At 42.6% G+C, this 21014-nt stretch overlaps 1 protein-coding gene across 1 annotated transcript; it reads left to right on the plus strand.

The window, feature by feature from the left end:
- The first annotated feature begins 15145 nt into the window (after positions 1–15145).
- Positions 15146–20185, plus strand: F2RL3 (F2R like thrombin or trypsin receptor 3). The gene is made up of 2 exons (XM_051969624.1): positions 15146–15802; positions 18214–20185. Exons 1-2 carry the CDS (start codon positions 15706–15708, stop codon positions 19290–19292), a joined length of 1176 nt encoding a protein of 391 aa, XP_051825584.1. The 5' UTR covers positions 15146–15705; the 3' UTR covers positions 19293–20185.
- The last annotated feature ends 829 nt before the right edge of the window (positions 20186–21014 follow it).

A 21014-nucleotide genomic window follows, 5' to 3' on the forward strand; every position in this document is an offset into this window, starting at 1 on the left:
AAATAGAGGCAGACAGAGCTCCCCAAGATCATGCAGCTAGTAAACGAGGCTTAAATGGAATTCAGATCTATCTGACTCCAAGCCAGGTACTCTGTGCACTATAGCCCCATGTAACTGCCTCTGAAAGTAGGAGTGGTGTTGATATGATATAGCTTTTAGGGAAATATAATGGTGGTTTTGGAGTCCCCTGACCTTGGGGGGCTTCTGTTCTAACAATAAGTCAGTAGTCCTAAATCTTCTAGCTTTGGAATCTGCCTCAGGAAACCCCCACATTTTGTCAGCCTTATTGGATATGTGGAATGAGTTTTGTGAAATTTGGTTCAAAGTTATTTAGTTATTACCTATATTCTGAATCTTAAGGTTTGTCTTGCTTTCTTCCTTTAACAAAGAAGTAAAAGCAAGAAAATTTGGCACATAGGGATATGTGGAATTGCAGAACAAATTGTATGGTGAAAGATCTAAAGATAATAAGAAGGTATTGAGGAGGTGTCCTTCCATCTGGAGGGAGCCTGGTTCCAACATATTAATTTTAGATTTTAGTGAAATGACACTAGTGGGGAAACTGAAATATAGTGGATGGGTGGAAGCTTTCCCCTGAGCTCTGCTGTTTTAAGGGGGCTTAATGGAAAACACTGAAACAAATTGTACCTAAGTATGGATTGATAGAGACTATTGATTCTGATGAACATATTTTACTTCTAACATTTTATAAAAAATAATGGGAAGGTTTTGCAAATTGAGCGGTAATTCGATACAGCTGGGCATCTGCCTTCATCAGGGAAATTACCAAATTGATGTTAGAGACTAAATTGTCTTGGACCAAATGTTTGTCTATTGCTTTGTTAAAGAATTAGAACTGTCCCCAGAAGTGATTTGGGACTTTACCCATATGAGATCGGTTTGTTTTATTTGGAGAGGAGAAAAGGAAAGACCTTCTAGAAACGAAAGATAAGTTTTTAAGGAATTATATACTGGCTGTGTCCCTATCCCTGTTAGCCCTGTGTGGAACAGTATCGTCCACAAAAAACAGACACTCTCAGAGAAAGAAAAAGCAAAAAGAGTTTTATTATGATCTTGTGAGAAAGGGCATCTTCCATTTGACTAGATGTTTGTCAGTGAAGGAAGTGCAAAGTATAAATTGCAAAACACCAAATTAAATACCCTGAATATAGAAGTCCCTAAAGTCCCCATCCCTCCAGGCTGGCCTTTTCTCCCATTGTTTGGGGAAGTCTAGGCTTACATTCTAATTGTGGAAATCTAACTCAGAAATAAAAGAAATACTTAAAGGTGATGATGGCTTTGAATTCTATATTTGCTTGCATATCATTTCTCTAGGGAAACTCAAGAGTTTATTATTAACTTGTATACAGTTCCAGGAAAGTGAGTGCTTACTAAGTCCTGAAAGAAACAGAATGGGAAGAACCTTACCAGACACTACAGATGACTGAAACTGCAAAATGGAGGCTAAGAACACCAGGATTAAAGGACCTGTGGAGGAATCTCAAAAATGGACTGTTAAGAACAATTTGTAACCTCTGAAATTGACTTTGCAATTAGGAATATTTTGGTGGGAGGGGAGATTACTGTTGTACCTGTTTTTTATGTTTCCAGAAAATTTTATAGAGACACTCCTCCTTGACTTAAGGAAGTTGAATTAACATTTTTTAGGATAAAGAAATTAGTAATGTTAATTCTGATAGGGTTCTTTAATGTGAAATTGGGACAGTATAGTCTGTATTCTGTGAGGTTTATTTGGTTGTATTGAGTCATTTTAAAGTTGTTCCCATTGGTTAGGAAGATTCTGAGAATAGTGTCTATCTTTGTCCCTTTGAACATGGTTAATACCTAAACATGTTTTGATGTAGAATGGTTGAGAATTTTAAAGTAAAATGATTTGTGTATTGTTGAATTTAAAGTCCATATACTTTCTAGGATGAATCTTTTATTGTTAAGAATGTAAGATTATAGCCAATACTTAGTTAGGATATGTGATCCTTGAGAGCTAACAGCTTTGATTAATGAGAATTGCTATTTGAGATAAGATCTCTTGGCACTGTAGCTGATATTATTTGGAGTTTTGAATTCAGGTATGATTGTCTGATGGATCATCAAACCAGTAATCCACCATCTCAAAAGAATGTGTCACAAGCTCCTCGAGGAATGTGATCCTGAATTGTTCCAGATAGATGTTAGTATCTGGACAAGAATTGAGGGAACAACCTTGGCCTCCGCTTAAAGTGGGATCCTTCTCAATTTCCAGTTTCCTTTGAATAAGAACCCACCTGCTTATTCCTGAGTCTGGCTATAAGATGGAATTGTTACAATTAGCTAAGGATGCTTTATCCAGTCATATATGTGCTCTCAGGCTAGACCTGAAGCACCTGTTTCTGATTAAAATCAAGTCCCTGCTTTTTCCTTTTATAGCAAATTCCTATAATCAGGGCAAATGTTCATGGGCACAATTCAGGTATGTAAGATTTTGCAGTTTCCTATCTGAAAATATGTTGTCATTATATCCTAAATAAGTAGGTAAGTGCATCTATAGCATTTCTATTGTTGCTGAATTTCCTGATAGGCATCTTTATATTGTGAAGTCTAATTACTGGGGACACAAATGGTTAGAATGATAGATGGCCCCAGGTGGGAGTTGGGAGTGCAGAACCCCAATTTGTATGCTGAATATGCTCATTAGACTCCAGGCCATGGTTAAAATAATTACTAATCAGATGACAAAGGCACTGGATTTATTAGCAGACCAGGTCACTCCAACATAGATTAGTATTAGACTATTTGTTAGCTGAAGAAGGTAGAGTTTATGGGAAATTAAATTTTTGCTGTGTGAAAATTGATGATAATGAGTAAGTAGTAAAGGAAATTGCCAAAGACATCAGAAAATCGACCCCTGTCCCATTCCAGACATGGTCCTCACTGATGTGATCTATGGTATGGGGCTTGTCACCAAATGATGGCAGACACCAAAAGTTGGAGTTCAGTCATGTGAAGAATTCACAAGTAGCCATTCTCTTTGGCAGAAGGTAGATTTATTTGAGGGGAATAGGTTATGAACAAAATGAAGGGATATGTGTGGAAAGTTTTTTTGTAATTTTGCTCATATAATTCCTGACTTACCTTTGGTAGATAGATTCCCAAATATTTTATGCTGTCAACAGTTATTTTGAATGGAATTTCTCTTTGTATCTCTTGCTCTTGGATTTTGTTGGTGATATATAAAAATGCTGAGGATTTATGGGGATTTATTTTGTATCCTGTTACTTTGCTAAAGTTATGAATTATTTATAATAGCTTTTTAGTAGAATCTCTGGGGTTTTCTAGGTATACCATCATATCATCTGCAAAGAGTGATAGTTTGGTTTCCTCATTGCCTACTCTAATTTCTTTAATCTCTTTCTCGACTCTTATTGCAGAGGCTAGTGTTTCTAATACAATCTTGAATAATAATGGTGATAGTGGGCAACCTTGCTTCACTCCAGATCTTATTGGGAAAGGTTCCAGTTTTTCCCCATTGCATATGATGCTTACTGATGGTTTTAAATATATGCTCCTGACTATTTTAAGGAAAAGTCCATTTATTCCTATGCTCAAGTGTTTTTTATTAGGAATGGATGTTGGATTTTATCAAATGCTTTTTCTGCATCTATTGAGATGATCATATGGTTTTTGTTTGTTTGGTTATTGATATAGTCGATTATGCTAATAGTTTTCCTAATATTGAACCAGCCCTGCATTCCTAGTATAAATCCTCCTTGGTCATAGTGCATTATCCTGGAGATGATTTTCTGTAATCTTTTTGCTAATATTTTATTTAAGATTTTAGCATTAATATTCATTAGAGAGATTGGTCTATAATTTTCTTTCTCTGTTTTCAACCTACCTGATTTAGGTATCAGTACCATGTCTGTGTTGTAAAAGGAGTTTGGTAGGACTCCTTCAATCCCAAAATGAAGGGATATGAAATAAAGTTTGAGGAGCATTTAATAAAGACAAGTTCCTCAGTAGAACTCACAGTTTCCAGTAGAAAGGGAGCACCTCATGAAATTGGGACATGCCCTTAGCTGGCTGGCAGGTATCCTGAAAGGGACTTAGCACCCTAAAAGAGTGAGTTAACTATAAGGAGGAGAAGTGGGGTGGAATTAGGGGAGATACCACATGACATGAAGGAATGGAAAGGGGAAAGACACCACCAGGCAGAGTGCTGTGCTGGCTGATGTAAAGGAAGGTAGGTTTTATAGGGAAATTTTAACATCAGGAACATGACTGGGATTTTCACAGAGGATGGGTCTCAGAAACTTGACATAACTTGGATAATAAAGATTGAACAACCTGGACAGTAAAGTCCAGTTAGACAAGGATGGACCCCAGTAGAGAAAAAGGACAAACCAAGTCCAGAGGGATTAGAGACTGAGAACAAAATGTTGAAGAAATGTATCAAGAATGGCGTGAGAGGTCTTCAAAGGTTAATAAATAAAGAAGAGGGATGAATGTGATAAACTAAACGAAGACCTCTCATTCTCTAATTGTGACTTTAGACTTTGCATTAAAAAGTTGAGCTATAGCTAAAAAGTACAAATTGTCTTGGATGAACATTTCCCCTCCTGTTTTCACCACCTCTTAATTAGCATTTAAGTGCTTAATGGGTAAAGAGTTTGTTATTTACTAATATTCTTTTGTATATAATCTTGTGTTTTGCAGTTTGTGCTTTGCACTCCTTTACTGGCACTTTGTCTGTTGGGAGTTGCCCTTTTTTGTGAGATTATAATAAATCTCCCCCCACCCCCTTTTTTTTTTATCTTGAGAGCCTCTGATTTTAATTTGGGTAAGGGTTACTGCCTCTCACATAAATGATCAAAAGAAGAAAAATGGGCTTAGGGGTAGCTTTTAAGCAAGGGATATACAAAACAAGGCCAACAAAACCAGTGTTTTCAAGATGATTTACCTTGTAACAATGAAGACATGGACATCCATTGCTTTATGCAAAATAAATACAGAATAGATGGAAGGGAAGCTTAGAGGGTAAGGCACTAGAAGATGGAAAAGGCCTTCTATAGAAGATCTTGTTTGAGCTGAGTCTTGAAAGAAAAGCCAAGGTGAAGGGGAAAGCTTGACTGACAGAGGGCATAGCCAGAGCAAAGACATGGAGGTGGGAAGATACATGCTACTGTCTGTGACACATTGAATTTAAATGTCTGCTCTTTGGCCCAGGGGATCAAATCTCAGTTCAGCCAAAGAGAAACAACCTCAATGGAAAAGCAGCTGGGAAGGTAGGGATGGGGAAGGGAACATTAGGAGTCAAGGGGGTTTAATTTCCCCCAATGTCAAGAGTTGTGTAGGAACATTCTAGAGATAGCAATGGGAGCAGCCCTCACTAGTGAGAGCTTTGCCCTCTCTCTCCCATGTTTCCATCCATTTAAATGTCTATTTTACCTCTGTCTTCCTCCAAAAAGCTCACGTGCCCATTATCTGGCAGACCTCAGTAATTGGGCAAGGCGATTGGTTCTAAGGCCCCTGTGGGAGCAGAGTCCTACAAGGGGAAGTATCTGGAATTTCAGAACCAGAAATCTCAAACCTCAGCTTGGAAAACTGAGGCCAAAAGGGATTTCAGAGGTCCCCTTGGGAACATCCCTAGTCTTCTGTTCATCTTCACTGGTGTGGAGTAAGTCTATTATCCCATTTTGCAACAGTTTGAATTATTGGGAAGTATTTCCTTGTATTGAACCTCCATCTCTTACAAAATTACCCCCCCCCCCCATCCACTATTAATGCTAATTCTGGCTTTTGGGACCAAGCAGTGCAGGCCTAATTCTTTTCCAGGGGACAGCCTTTCAAATATTCCTGTCTCATTTATTAAAATATATATTGCCTGAATGGAAAAAACAAAGCTACATACTCCAAATGGAGTCTGGGTCCTGCAGAGTACAGAGCAACTACTTCTCTTGTCCTATTCTTTATACCTCTTAGGGTAGCTGAAGCTCACGTTGCCCTATTTGTGTGTGTCATTGCTAATGTTCAAGAATTACAACTGCTGAGTTTATTGTGGGTAAGTGTGTACTTTTTGGACAAGAATAGCTTCATATACCTTTTTCGTGTTACAGTGTGTGAAGGGCTCTCCTCACAGGAAGTGGTTAATGCAAGAAGAAATGAGGAAACAGCATTTTCTGGGGAAAGGTCAAGGCCATTCAGTATCTGTGCCATCACTGGGACTTAAACCTGGTATGGTTAGACAAGGCCTGAAGTGCTAACAGGAGGCAAGTAGAGGAAGGAAGGGCTCTGGGGGCTGACTCTAGCTCTTAAGCCAGTTAGGGATATGACCTTCCCAAGCTTTGTTACTTCCCCTCTATAGTTTTCACATTTGTAAAATGGTAGGTTGAAGAATAAGATTTCTGAGGTTCTTTTCCAGTTTGGCATAATTATGTTTTCTAAGGGTCCTCCCAAACTTTGACATTTTGTATTCTAAGATCCTTCATTGCTTTGCCATCCTGTGTTCTAAGGGCCCTCCCAGCTTTGCCATCCCATGTTCTAACGGCCTTCCCAGCTCTGCCATCCCATGTTCTAAGAGCCCTTCCAACCTCTGACTCCCTGGATTCTAAGGGCTCTCCCAGCTCTGACTCTCTGTTCTAAGAGCCCTGACAATCTGTGTCCCATTGACTCTCTCACTTCTGATGTTCTAAATCAGTGAGAAGCTGTTCAAACCAGGAGATGGTACAGTGACTCATGGAAGAATCTAATGTGGAAAGTTACCCTGAGAAGATCTTAGGCTGGAGCTTCCCTAGACCCTGTTATTTACTGACTCTAGCGTGACAAACTTTGTTCATGGTCAGTGCCCATAGACAGAGTCACCTCTTATGTGTCTAGTTCTTTGAGAGAAGCCCCACTGACAGACTCAGCATGACAAGCTGCCAGAAGGGGAATGGGGGAATCCCACTCCAGGAGTGACTAACTTTGCTCAAGGTCAGTGCAACAGAAACAAGTGCCCATAGACAGAGCCACCTCTTAATGTATCTAGTCCTTTGAGAGAAGCCCCACTGACAGCCTCAGCATGACAAGCTGCCAGAAGAGGAATGGGGGAATCCCACTCCAGGAGTCACCCTCCAAGTGGAAACCTTTCACTTCCAATCTTCCCCTTAGTCATCACAGACTATATCAATTCTCTCCAGATTCTGATCTGCTTCCTAGAAGAGAAGCCATTTGTTCATTTCGCACAGAAATAAATGGTCACGTAAACAACTCCAAACTAAGTTTCTTGTCCCCTTTTATCCCTCATCCATGACGGCCCATATTGAAATAACAAAGTTTGCATAGTTTCACTCGTTTGAATTTCAAAACCACTTTATAAAATTGACAAACAGAATGAAAAACCCCATTTTATGATGGGAAAACAATTTCAGAGAAATTTAATGATTTGTCCTAGATCATATGCTGGGTACTAGGAGAGCTCATATTCAGGTCTGCTCATTTTATAGTTTCCTAATGCCTCTGCCATCAAATATAAAGTCCTACATTTGCTTTTAAAGCCCACTGTAATCTGCCCTCCTCATCTTTATAGTCTTAAACCTAACTCTCTAGTACTTTTTGATTCAGGGATCTGATCTAGTCTTCTGGGTGTTCCTCAGTGAAGTGAGTGTTTAATAGCCTATTCAGGAAAGGCAACACCAAGCCCCAAGGCAGGTCACACCACTGAGTCCATGCTCCACTTTAGTATTTTTTCCCCTCAATATTTTATTTTTACAAATACACATAAAAGTAATTTTCAACATTTATTTTTGTAAGATTTTTGAATTCCAAATTCCACACCTCCCCCCCCCCCCCCACTCCTTCCCTTTCTATTCCCTAAGAAAGCAAGTAATCTGATACAGGTTATGCATGTATAATCATTTTAAACATTTCCATATTAATCATGTTGTGAAAGAAAAATAAGAACAAAAGGGTAAAACCATAAGAATGAAAAAGCAAACAAAAAAGGTGAAGATAGTATGCTTCAATGCTCATTCAGTCTCCGTAGTTTTCTCTCTGGATACAGATGACATTTTCCATCCTAAGTCTGTTGGAACTGCCTTGAATTACTGCATTATTGAGGAGAACTATGTCTATCACAATTGTTCATCACATAATCTTGCAACAGTTCATGTAAGTCTCTCCAGGCCTCTCTGAAATCATCCTGCTGATTATTTCTTATAGAACATAATATTCCATAACATTCATATACCATAACTCATTCAGCCATTCCCTAACTGATGGGCATCCATTCAGTTTCCAGTTTCTTGCTACTACAAAAAGGGCTTCCACAAATATTTTTGCACATGTGGATCCCTATCCCTTTTTTATGATCTCTTTGGGATACAGACTCAATAGAGACAATGCTGGATCAAAGGGTATGCACAGTTTGATAGCTTTTGGGGCATAGTTCCAAATTTCTATGTTCCACTTTGGAGAAACATCAGAAAATGAGAGAAAGAACATGGAAGCAGTGTGTCCACTCCTCCCCATTACTGGATCCTGGACACAAAAGATGCTTCTTGTCACAAGGGAGAGCTGAAGGAAGGTGAGCAAAGTAAAAGTTATCACTTCTCTAGCCAACAAAATACCTTGCATCCTTGCTGGTATCACAGGATTAAGGGTGGACCAAGGGACCACTAAAGGTTCTTGAGGCTTCAAAGCTCCCACCTGGCAGGACAACTCTGAGCAGGGGCCATAGGATGACCCTTTTACTTGGCTGTTTGAGATGCTAAAGGAAAAAAAGTGGCAATATTCACATGAGAATGTACTATTACCTGTGGCTTTTATGTGGGAGGGTGCCCAAACTTCCATATTAAAGTATCCATGTAGCCAGAATCACTTCCCTGAAAGAAATAAGCCTAAAGTTCTCCTAGACTTACTTCCAAGTAAACTGTATGACCTTGGGCCAGACACTTTCCTTGAGTCTTAAAGATTTAATGGGGGATGGAGGCGGGGGATTTATACTAGACCAGGGCTTCTTAAACTGTTACCACTTTTCAACCTGAGAAATTTTTATGTGATCCTAGATATAGAGGTATATAAAATAGGTATACAAATCAAACATCTATTGTTAAAAAATTATAATTTCACAAGCCCTACATTCAGTTATGAGACTCCAAATGGACTCGAGACCCACAGTTTAAGAAGCTGGGCAGGAGATAATCTCTGGTCCCTCTCCACACCCTGACAGGCTGTATTCTAAGGGCCCCCTCCATCTGACATTCTATATCGTAAGGGCCTTCCTATCTCTGCCATCCATTCTTCCAAGGTCCTTTCCAGATCTGACAGCCTGTGTTCTAAGCACCCTCCCTGAAATTCTGTTGTTTGTCAAATGTGAGGAATTCAAACCTATGACTGGATCTGAGTGATATCTCCATACAGAACAAAGAGTGCCTGTTTGTGACAGGTCTTGAGAGGCAATTTTGGGCCACATTCACAACTGTGCTTTCCTTGGAAAACAACCACCAGGAAGCTGGGAACTGAGGTGATAGCTTAAGTGGTGAGCATCCACACTTCCCTTCTGTCTAAGGCAGTTCCGGTAGCAGAGCCCCCAGGGGCCTCCTTTTGTGCAGGCTGGTCTGTTTGCCTAAAGCCCTGACTCCCTTATTACAGAATTATCTTCATCATAAACTTAAAACATACTCCCAAATAGATGTGCATTTAAACCTATTTATATTTTTTAAAGATAATTGACCAGAGTCAAATAGCTCCTGAGCATCAGTCAGCATTGGAACCCAGATTTTCTTGACTTTAAGCTCAGCATTTTATCAGTTACCCCAATAAACAGTTTAACAGTTATCTGTTACCCCAACTCTATTGCTATTCTTAGCTGCAAGGTAAGAAATCATTTCCTGGATATGCCACAGTTTGTCAGGTTGGGGAGAAAGGACTTGTAATAAAAAAAAAAAGAGTACAAGACTTAAGCCAGAAAACCCTTTCATCTTTTCTGGTTGTATAACTCTGGACAAGTCACATCTTCTCCGAGCCTTGTTTTCTTCCTCTGTAAAAGATGGATGATGAAAATATTTGTAGGAGCTCTTTTGTGGAGTATCAAGGCACTGGAAATTGAGGGATGTCCATCCATTTAAGACTGACTGTTCTCAGTCAGAGAAATGACTGAACAAGTTATAGAATATGAATGTAACAGAATATCATTCTGCTGTTAAAAAAAAAAAAGACCCAAGGGGCAGTTTTAGAGAAACCTTGGAAGACATGTATGAACTGATGCAGAATGAAGTGAGGAACAGGGACATTATCACAAAATCTGCATTGTAAAGGAAGAACAAGTTAAGAGAGATTTAAGAAGTCTGATCAGTGCAATGATTAAGCAAAACTCCTGAGAAGCCATGATGAAATAGGCTGCCCACTTCCTAAGGAGGAGGGATACAGAGGGAGACAAAAATTTTCAGGAACAGACAATGTAGGAATTTGTGTTGCTTGACTATGCAAAGGTTTTTCCCCCTTTATTCCAATAGAGGAGAAATGGGGGAAGGGGAAAAGAAAATAGATTTTTCAGTTGATTAAATTTTTTTAATGGATTAATATTTGAACCAACCTCACAAGCCTATGAGGGAAGAACATTGGAAACATTAGCATCCTAGAAAAATGGGAGCTGTTAGATGCCCTGGGCCCTCTCATTGTTTCCAGGTTTATCTCTGTTACAGCAGCTCCTACAAATTTCCACATAGTGAGAGACTGTCTTTGTTTTGGATCCAAGTCCTTTTAATTACTAATGATGATGACCTGGGCTTGAGAAGTCATATGAATGGTATCATCAACAACCAGGGACTCTCTCCTGTGTGTATTTGCAATTTTTATTCCAGCAGCAAGTGCACAAGCCATAGAACCAAAGAAAGACCCACACCAAATTCTTAAACTCAGTTCAGCCAAGGATGATGGTAAGATGGACCTTGATTCACAAGACGCTGGGCTTTCATTGTTCATAAATGATGAAATTCAAACATTACCAGTCTTCTTGATAGATTGGGAAAATGGGTGTCCTGTCCCAGGCCCCATTCCTTTGTTCTGTCAAATCACTTTGTGTTCAAATTATAACACTACAATGTTCTTAAATCAATTCATTATCTTTTCCTCCAAAGCCCTCTTCTGAACTTCCTACTACTGTCAAGGACACCACCGTCACCTAGGCTCACAACACTGGAGAAACCTCACCCAGTTAGATGGCCAGGTAGATAGAATTCTAGGCTTGAAGTCAAGAAAGCTGAGTTCAAATCTGGCCTAGTTGTGTGAATCTGAACAAGTCACTTGACTTCTGTCTACCTCAGTTTCCTACCTATAAAATGGGAATATTAGCATTATTTAACAAGGTTGCAAGAATCAAATGAAATTATTTGTAAAGTGCTTAGCACAAAGCCTTGAACAAACCAGGCACTTAATGTTTTTTCCTTCCTTTCCTTCCCTTCCCTTCCTTCCTCCCTTCCTCCCTTCCTTCTTTCCTCCCTTCCCTCCTTCCTTCCCTTCCTTCCCCCTAACCTGTTACCAAATCTTGTCATTTCTACTTTCCAACATCTCTCCTATATATCCCTTCTTTTGCACAAATAAAACCACCAGGGCCTCACCAATTTTTTCCTAAACAATTACACTAATTAACCTCTACCCGCAGGCCAGATGTGGCACCTGAGGATGTTTATCCCCCTCACCCAGGGCTATGAAGTATTTAAAGGCCCACAAAACAAAAGTTTTTGTTTTTCCTATAGTCTGGCCCTCCAACAGTCTGAGGGACAGTGAACTGGCCCCCTATTTAAAAAGTTTCTAGAATCTAGATCATCAGCTGATTATCACCTCGTTGCTCAATGAGCTCCCAGAGGTCCCCATTGCTTCCAGGACCACATATAAAGAATTCTGGGATTTATATCCTTTCCAACCCATCTGCTTCCTATTTTACTTTTTGAATCTGCTTCCATTGCATTATCTTCCACACACTGTGATCTTGGTGCATGGGTCCCCATGTCTGGATGCTTTGACTCAAAAGCTTCCATCTTTTTGTTCCCCTGGATTGCTTTAAGACACTGTTTAAATTCCAGCTTATACTAGAGGCCATGCTACTGATCCCTGAGTGGAAATAAAGGGCTAATCATGGGTGGGCACCTGAGGAATGAAGATGATAAAGGTTGCCACAGAAGAGGAAGAGAGACCATGGTGATTCCCTGACTCTAGACTGGAGATCTAAGGAGAGCTGCTGCTGCAGAAAGGGAGGTAAAGGATGACAAGGAGACAGAGACAGAGGGACTGGGAGAGAAGTAATGGCAGCAGCAGCATTTGTCAGTTTCTGAATTTCCCACCAGGTGATTTTCATGTCAGTTTCAACAGAACAGGAACTCAGACCAGGGGTTCCCCATTGTGTGGTTACTTAGTAGCTACTTTGTAGCCGTGTAATCTATCAGTATGAGATTGCTTGTGCTAGTTACCAGGCAGCCTTGCTACTTTAAAAACCTTCAATTGGAGTCATTGAGATTATGGACCAACAGAGAAGCATTATGAGGCTCCTGTGTGACAATGAGCTATGGAGTCCCCTGTTGGAATCTTTACAAACGTTGGGTGCCAAAATGTGGTGTTTTTCTTCTTTAAAATATAAGATGATTCTCTCTGGGGGAGAAAGCAGGTTTCTCCGGGAGGTAGCTTTAGTATCAGTTCAGATCAATAATTACCCCAGATGCAGCCAGCTGGTAAAAATGTAAATATTTCTTTCTCCTTCCAAGTCTTGTCTCTTTCCTTGGGTCCGGATAGCTAGATTCTTAGAGGTCTATCTTCCTGCTTGGTTCCAAGAGCTCCCTCCGAAAGTCTCCAAATCCAAAGGTTAGTCCTTCAGCCCAGCCAGCCAAGTAGAAAATGGAATAGATCTCTCTTGCCTCGGAGAGAGGGCTTCTGGCATAATTCCGCTGAAATCTGTCAGAGAGCCTCTGTCTGTTTCTTTTATATGAGAGAGAGGAATTGTGGGATACGAGAGAGAGGGATTATGGATTTTCTCCCATAGTGCTCTCTGGCCCTAAGAGCTTCAAAGGAGGTGTGAATTCACAAAGTTACACAGTTAAATTTGTGAATCTCCCATAAAGGTGTGAACACAAGCATTGTATCAATTCTACTTAGTACCTTGTTTCAGGTTCTGGCCCAAAATATTTTCTTGTAAGATCAGATCAATAATCTATCAACTCTAATGAGTTAGCAGTTTGTAAAGATTCCAAGAATACTCCTTGTAAGGTTGCTGTTAGCAAAAGAATGAACAGACCCGCCTCTGTTCTCTTTTGAGAGCTGGAAGGGGCCTTAGACCAACCTGTTCAGTTTACTGTTAGTATCAGAGATGTGATTGGAACCCAGGTCTGCTTCTTACCTGATCTTAGCCAAGACCCTTTTCTTTTTTCTCACCTCAACTATAAGAAAGTGGCCTGAGCTCATCAGCTCTAAATCCAAGTCAAATGAGATCTATGGAATGGAGACCTCTATTCTCCTATGTTCTCACAAGCCCTAGTTTCCAGGGCTTGCCCAGCTCCCCAGGCAGCCTCTCAATACCTCTGATTTCATTTCTCCTTTTGCAGGGGAGAGGTTTCCAGAGGAGTGATTAGTTCAGCCCCTGCCTCCAGCTGAGTTCTTTGCCTGAATCCCCTTTGTCTGGATCAGTGCCAATGAATGTAGGCTAAGGGTCTTCAAGGCTAAGCAGATAGAGGAACACCTGTGGTTTTTCGGGTCCCTTCTAACTATAACATATTAGGATTCTTGGGCTCCTCCAGAAAGAAGAAGAGATTTGAACCAGATGATTTGAAAGTGGATGAAATGCCTGCCCCAGTACTTACCATCTGTGTGACCCTGGACCTCATTCAACTTCGGTTTCCTCATGTGATGAGCGAACGCAGCTTAATACAGTGGAAAGAACATCTATTGACTCGATGCAGAGGATCTGGATTCAAATGTTGCCTCGGAGATTTATTCTATGTATGACTTTAGGGAGGTCACCAACTCTCTGGGCCTGTTTTCTCAACTGTGGAATGAAGGGATTAGACACCTTTCTTGCTCTACTTTGATGAGCTATGCAAGAAGCCTAGTGTGGTGAATAATATACTGGGCTTAGGAAGAACAGAATTCAAATCTTGCTTTTGAGACTATGTGACAATAGGACAAATCACTTATCTGGGGGCCAAAGGCTGCTCTCAAGATCATCGTGCTGATCTGTACTGGAGGGACTGACAAAAATTGTGAATTTCTCTTTGGCAAAATCAGGGAGATGGATTAGCTCAGAGTCCCTTTTAACTCTAAAGCAGCTGTCTTGCTCAGGATCACACAGTTGGAAATTGTTGGCAATGGCTTAGGACTCCATGACCAGGATTCTTTCTTCCTTCTTATCAGTCTGACTCTCCAGAATTCTGGTCCTAATACTAGCTCTCACAAGATCTCCTAGAAAAGGGTCTGGTTCTTCTCTTGGCCATCTCTCTGGAAAGTCTCTAGATAAGGGCAAGTAAATGTATTGACTGGTGTCACTTTAGGCTTCTGGATAAAAGTTAGAAAGAAGGAAGGCAGGGCAGATTCAGAAGTTGAGAAGATGACTGGATGACTAACAGATGGAGACCTGGGAGAGCCTCTTAACTCCCACTCACACCATTGTCCAGCCGGAAAATGTCACTTGGGCTTTTGGAGATGTTGGGCAGATGTTTCCTGTGAGTTTGCTAAATATGGAGATATGGTGCAAGTTGCAACTCCCCCTGGATACTGTCTCTCTAACTTTCTTTCAGCCTTAGCCTAGCCTTTTGCAGGCACTGGGCTTTTATGAGAACTAGCCTCAGACAGGAGCCCTGAATCATCCACCAGTCAGAATTCTACCTGTTCTCATTTTATGAGCCAACCAACAGGTAGCCCCTGAGTGGGCGCAGTATGTAAGGGACCAGGATCTTGGTGGAAATTATCCCCTTGTAACTTCTGTGCCCCTTGGCCCTAGTTTTGCTCTGTGGGACTAAGGATTGCACCTTGCTCCCTTCTGAGTTTGGTCTGTTGGATTTTTCTGCAATGGAAAAAATAATCTGGGGAAAGATACTGAGTCACATGTAGTCAGGAGATGATGAAAAACAGGCTCCATATTCTAGATTGTGGTCGGAAAGACCATTCTCATCCCTGTATTTATTTTCCCTGTCTCCTCTCCCTTCTCTTCTTGTATTCTGCCATGAGCTTTTCTCTGTCTCCTTGGAGGGGGAGTGCTCTTTGAGGTAGGACATGTATGGAGGGCAGAGGGCTAGTTGATGCCCACTGGCTGGGGTTTCCCCTCTGTTCCACTCTCCCAGCTTTGGCTGGGCAGTCAGCAGATTAATGCCTTGGCCATGCAGTGAGGATCTGGCTACCTGCTCAAACTTTTAGACTAGCTCAATCCTAAGTAGCAGTGCCTATGTAGCTGTCCAGGCCTGCCCTTCTCTGCCACTGCCACTGTATAACATGGGTCTAGGGCTGATGTGCATGTCCTCCATGCCCCCCACCCAGGCCTGTCTTCATTTATCTGAATACTCACAGTCTCCTCCTCAGGAAGTGCCAGAGCCTGTAGTGGCTGTAGACATGTGTGTGTGAGTGTTTGTATGTCAGAAACCTCAGCAGGAAATGCCTCATCACAGGAGCTCCTATCAGCCTCCTTGAACAACAACGTGGGCTCACTGGCCCTTGGCTCCGACTCCATTCACTCCCAGCCTCGCACACTGGACCATGCAGAACCCCTGCAGCCTCAGCCTCCTCCTGTTCTACTGCTTCCTGGTGGCCAGCCTGGAGCAGGATGACTATGATGTGGAGAATAACAACGGAAGTAAGTGATCCTCTTGGGAAAAATGAAAATTCTGAATTTACCCTTTTAGGGTCCCTAATTGGTGGGGAAGACCCAAAGTGTTTTCATAGCCTCCCCAACTTTGCTGAAACTCCTGTTCAGAGTCAGGTCCTATTCCAAGGCAGTTGCAGAGAATGTAGAGCTAGGAGAATGGACAGGCCAGGGACAAACATGGGCATTCCTGCCATTGAAATTCTGTCTCTGACCCAAGGGGTTGAGATGAACAGGGTGCCTAAGGCTGGCATGGGACAGAAAGCTTAGGGATTATCTGTCTCAAGTCCCTCATTTACAGATGAAAAAATTGAGACCCAAATGTGAAAACATGTATCTAGGCTAAATCAAGTACTTCCCCCCTGTGCCACATGGGATACAAGGGCTGGAGAATTGAGTTCAAGCCATAATCTGAGATTTAGAAGAAATCCTGGGGATTGGTTTGGTCCAAAGTGTGCTCAACAGGAATTCCACTATCTGACATATAGTGGGATATATAGTGTTTAGTGTAGGGCTTGGTTCAGAGTAGGTACTTAATAAACATTTGTTGGTTGCTTATTGATCGATTGACTATGTAGCATCTGCTTGGAGAAGTCCAAGGATGGGCAAGGGCGGTACTGTCTCCCAGGGGCAGCTCCAATGAGTTTTAAGAGTTGAGTTTAAATCTGCCTCTGCCATTCTCACTTCTGTCTTCTGAAGTCAAGTCTGCGCTCTACAGAGAAGAGAAGCAGTGTCTTGTTTTCTTCTCTATAAAATGGGGGTGTCTCTGCAGTGCTGCTTGGAGTGAAAAGCTTTGTCAACTGTAAAATGCTATAGAAATGGGGGGATGGAGGGATAATACCTTCAAAGCAACTGCTTCCTATGTAGCGGCCCAGAGTATAGGCTACTGGGGCTGGAGTTGGAATGAATTGGTCAAATTCAGTCAATAGAGCAAAGGATGATAAAAATCAGTCCTCTCATGGGCTGCCACAGGGAATAAAGCAGGGGGATTGCTCAGACAGTCTGGCTCTCACCTCCTTTGGGAGTCAGGGGTGAAAGAAGACCCCTCAGAGAGAGTGCCAAAGCAAGGGAGCCTGGGAGTGAGTGGGAGGGGGCACAGGTAAATCTTGTTCCCTTAGAGGACTGAGAGGCCAGGTTGTGTAGTTACTGCAGAGTAGAAGATCCTATAATATACATTTTCCTGCCTCTCCATTCCCTTGCCCCCCATATTGGAAAGGTCCTATTTTCTCCAAGCCAACAATTATTCTACTTGGGGCTCTAATAGGAGGGAGGATGTGTTTTGGGGTATCTTGGGAGAAAGGGAAAGAGAAAGAAACATTTAGAGTTGGAGGATTTGGGATTCAAACCTAAGCCTGATCTATGTGACTTTGTCTCTGGGCCTTAGTTTTCCAATCTGTGTAGTAAGGTGAGGGGCAGGGCTTGATTTAGAATTAGGATCCTGTGTTTACTAGCTTTTTAAGCTTAGGCAAGTTACCTCTTCTTTATGTGTTAAATGAGAAAGCGTCTGGAAATCTAAGGTCACAGGGCCCTCCCATATCCTGCCCAATGGACAAGACTCTCCACATTGAGCTTTTTCTGCTACTGGGGATTTCCCCGGCCCTTGTCTTCCCCTAAACCATTTCCTATTATCCATATAATCTACCCAGAACATCTGGAAGACTAAACAGCTGCCTCTACTGAGGTGGGGGAAGGATCCACGCTGAATCAAATAGCAAGTTGAGAGATCACTCTGATTTAAAGATGTAAAGAATCATAAATTAGTAAATGTCTGACTTCTTGGAGAAATCCAAGGTGTATGTCCAGGCCAGAGACCATTTTTAGCATCTTTATTCATGTGAGTTTGGGGATGTGGTAACAGAAACCTGCATCCTTTTCCTGGCTCTGTCATGGGACAGAGTTTAATCCTTGGCTCTCAAGTTTCCCTTCTACCTTGGGAAGCATTTAAAGCTTTCATTAGCACAACAACTAATAACTCAAATGACTCCGTGCTTAGCACAGTGCCTAGCACATCACAAACACTTTATTAATGTTTGTTGATTGATCACCTCACTAAGTGTTCCTTGCTTACTTTCCTCTTCCAGACAAGCTAATCCTACATCTCTCTCCGTGAGAGCACATACAGCCCATCCCATAGACTTATTTCACTTCTTCATGGGCACCCAGGGTACAGCTGTTGATCTGGAGGGGATGTAGACCATGGCACCTTTGAGTTTGTTCTCTTCAAGTGAAGAAACTAAGGTTTGGCCTCAGGTGAAAGCAGCAGCTAGCCTTCCATCCAGCAGAGGCTCTACTCTGAGTAGATGGTGGTCATTAGCATGGGGGAGGTCCTGCTTCCATGGAGCAGAAAGGCTGAGGATGGCTCGGGTCAGACTGTGCTAACCTGTAGCTATTTCTTATCACAGCTGAAAGTGCAGATGCCCACAACAATGAGACCTCCTCACCCTCCATCCTTTGCCCGAGGAGCTTCCCTGGCAAGAAGATGTACTTCAATAATACCACCTACCTGTGTATTGGGACAGAATCCAGGGAGTACCTGTTCAGCTGGGTCTCCAGAGCGTTGGTCCCTTCACTCTATACTCTTGTCTTCTTGGTGGGCTTGCCTGCCAATGGCTTAGCTTTGTGGGTGCTGGCTACTAAGATCCAGAGACTCCCTTCCACCATCTTTCTGATGAACCTTGCCGTGGCTGATCTGCTCCTTGTTCTGGTCCTACCCTTCAACATCTCCTACTACTTCATGGGTCATCACTGGGTCTTTGAGGAGGGGCTCTGTCGCCTAGTGACTGCCTTTTTCTATGGAAACATGTACTGTTCCATGTTGCTCCTGGCCTGCATCAGCCTGGACAGGTACCTGGCCATTGTCCACCCGTTCTTCTCCCGTTCTGTGCGCAGCCCCACTTTTGCTGCCTGCCTCTGTGCCATTGTCTGGCTTGGGGCAGCCTCCCTAACCCTGCCCCTGGCTGTCCAACGCCAGTCCTACCCATTGCATGGCAGTTCTGGGCACATCCTGTGCCATGATGTGCTCCCCCAGGATGAGCAGGTCGGCCAGTTCCTGAATATCTTTGTCTGCCTTGTTGTTTTGGGCTTCTTCCTCCCGCTGCTGGTCATTCTCTTCTGCTACGGTTCTGTCATCTACGCGCTGGTGGCCAGTGGGGAAAGGTACAGCTATGCTATCAAGCTCACTGTGCTGGTGCTGGTCTCAGCTGTCATACTCTTTACTCCCAGCAACATACTGCTGCTCATCCACTATTCTGACCCCAGGACCAATGGTTTTGGAAATCTCTACTTCTGGTACGTTCCCAGCTTGGCCATCAGCACCCTCAACAGCTGTGTGGACCCTGTCATTTATTACTACGTATCTGAAGAGTTCAGGGACAAAGTAAAGAGGAGGCTTTGTCAGCAGAACAAGCACATGCTCACAGTCCAGAAAACTTCTAAGGAAGATGTTCCTGGGCTGGGTACCCGTTCCACATCTCTGGTATAGAAATTCATTTGATGCACACTAGCTCTGGTCTGAAGGTAGGAGACAGTGGCTTTCTGACTCTTGCATAGAAGGGCCTATTTATCTGTGTCAGCCCCAAGGGAATCTCCCTTGTCATTGTCCCTCAGTTCTCTGTGATCTCACCTTCATCCTTGCCCCAGTAAACTTTGGAAAGATGAGAGGGCTTAAGCACGAGAGCTTCTGCTCTCCACTGCTCCCTGCTTCCACTTCATCAAGAGGACTTTCACCTTGAAGACCCAACGGCATTTCCAGGGAGGTCCAGGACACTGTTCCCTGTTGGATATGTTCTGATGGATCTGAGGCTGTCTGTGCTAAGGAAGAGAAAATTTGGTGGGGCCAGAAGTTATGGTAGGGTGGGTGATGGGTGGATCTGCTTTCTAGTGATTTAAAGAAAGATTATGATATTCTACTTGGTCAAAGAAGGAAGAAACAGGACCAGAGCTTGGGGAGGGACTTGTATACAGATTTTGACCAATGTATGAAAAATCTCCTCATGAGAAGAGCTGCCAAAAAGTAGAATGGGTGCCCAGGAGGGGTGAGCTCCTAGAGATATTGAAGCAAAGGAGGACTTGGCAATGTGATGTAGTTATGTAATACCATGTTTCAGGCAAGGAGTTGAAATTCCTCACCAGCTCCAACTTCCCATGCCTTGTTTTCCTGAGGCTGCTGTCTGCAGGACTTGAGATCTATCTCTAAAGGGGTGTTGCTTTGCTACCTGAACTATCAAGATCCCATATTTCTCCTTCCTCAGGGAAGGTTGTTCCTGCTGGCTGGGTTTATTCTGCCCATAAGTCATTCCATCTTTTCTTATGGTTATGGCTGTAGAGAAGGCTCTACTGAATGGAGAACTAATAAAAAGCCCAATGAGATTCTAATCAGATTCTTCTTGTGTGACTCAGCAAATAAAAGTAAAGATTCATGACCAAGCTAGCTGATCTGTTTCAACAAGACATCCATGCTTGCTGGCAATATTGTAGTTTAGCCTATAAAGGCTGGAACTGACTTTAGAATACAGATTATGGGATCTGAGAGGGACTTTATAACCAATAATATGGGAGGTTGGAGAGCCTTGAGGACATAAAATGTCAGAGCTGGGAGGCCCTTAGAACCCAGGAGGTCAGAGCTGGGAGAGCCCTTAGGACCCAGGATGTCATAGATGGGAGGGCCCTTAGAACCCAGGATGTCAGAACTGAAAGGGCCCTTAGACCCAGAATGTCATAGATGGGAGAGCCCTTAGAACCCAGGAGGTCAGAGCTGGGAGGGTCCTTAGAACCCAGGAGGTCAGAGCTGGGAGGGCCCTTAGAAGATGGGATGTCAGAGCTGGGAGGGCCCTTAGAACCCAGGAGGTCAGAGCTGGGAGGGCCCTTAGAACCCAGGAGATCAGAGCTGGGAGGGCCCTTAGAACTCAGGAGATCAGAGCTGGGAAAGCCGCTAGAACATGAATATCAGAGCTGGGGGTCCATTAGAACAAATAACGTCAAAGGTCCTTAGAACACAGAATGTCATAGTGTAGGGAGATGGGGGTGCCATTACAACAAGAGTGTCAGGGCTTAAAAGGCCTTAGAACACAGGATATCAGAGCTGGAAAGATTCTGTGAGATCAGCCAACCCAACTATTCTTACTTTACAGAAAATAGAAAAGAAGTCCAGAGAGGGCTCAAAGGAACTAGAAGGGCCCTTAGAGGTTATCAAGTTGAAACTGAG

This window comes from Antechinus flavipes, chromosome 1 (assembly GCF_016432865.1).
Source record: "Antechinus flavipes isolate AdamAnt ecotype Samford, QLD, Australia chromosome 1, AdamAnt_v2, whole genome shotgun sequence".
Classification (NCBI taxonomy): domain Eukaryota; kingdom Metazoa; phylum Chordata; class Mammalia; order Dasyuromorphia; family Dasyuridae; genus Antechinus; species Antechinus flavipes.

Bases quoted from the DNA above. Each gene is read 5' to 3' on its own strand.
- F2RL3 (XM_051969624.1), top strand. From the start codon at position 15,706: ATGCAGAACCCCTGCAGCCTCAGCCTCCTCCTGTTCTACTGCTTCCTG. The intron at 15,803-18,213 runs GTAAGTGATCCT...TTCTTATCACAG, and splicing joins TGTGGAGAATAACAACGGAA to CTGAAAGTGCAGATGCCCAC.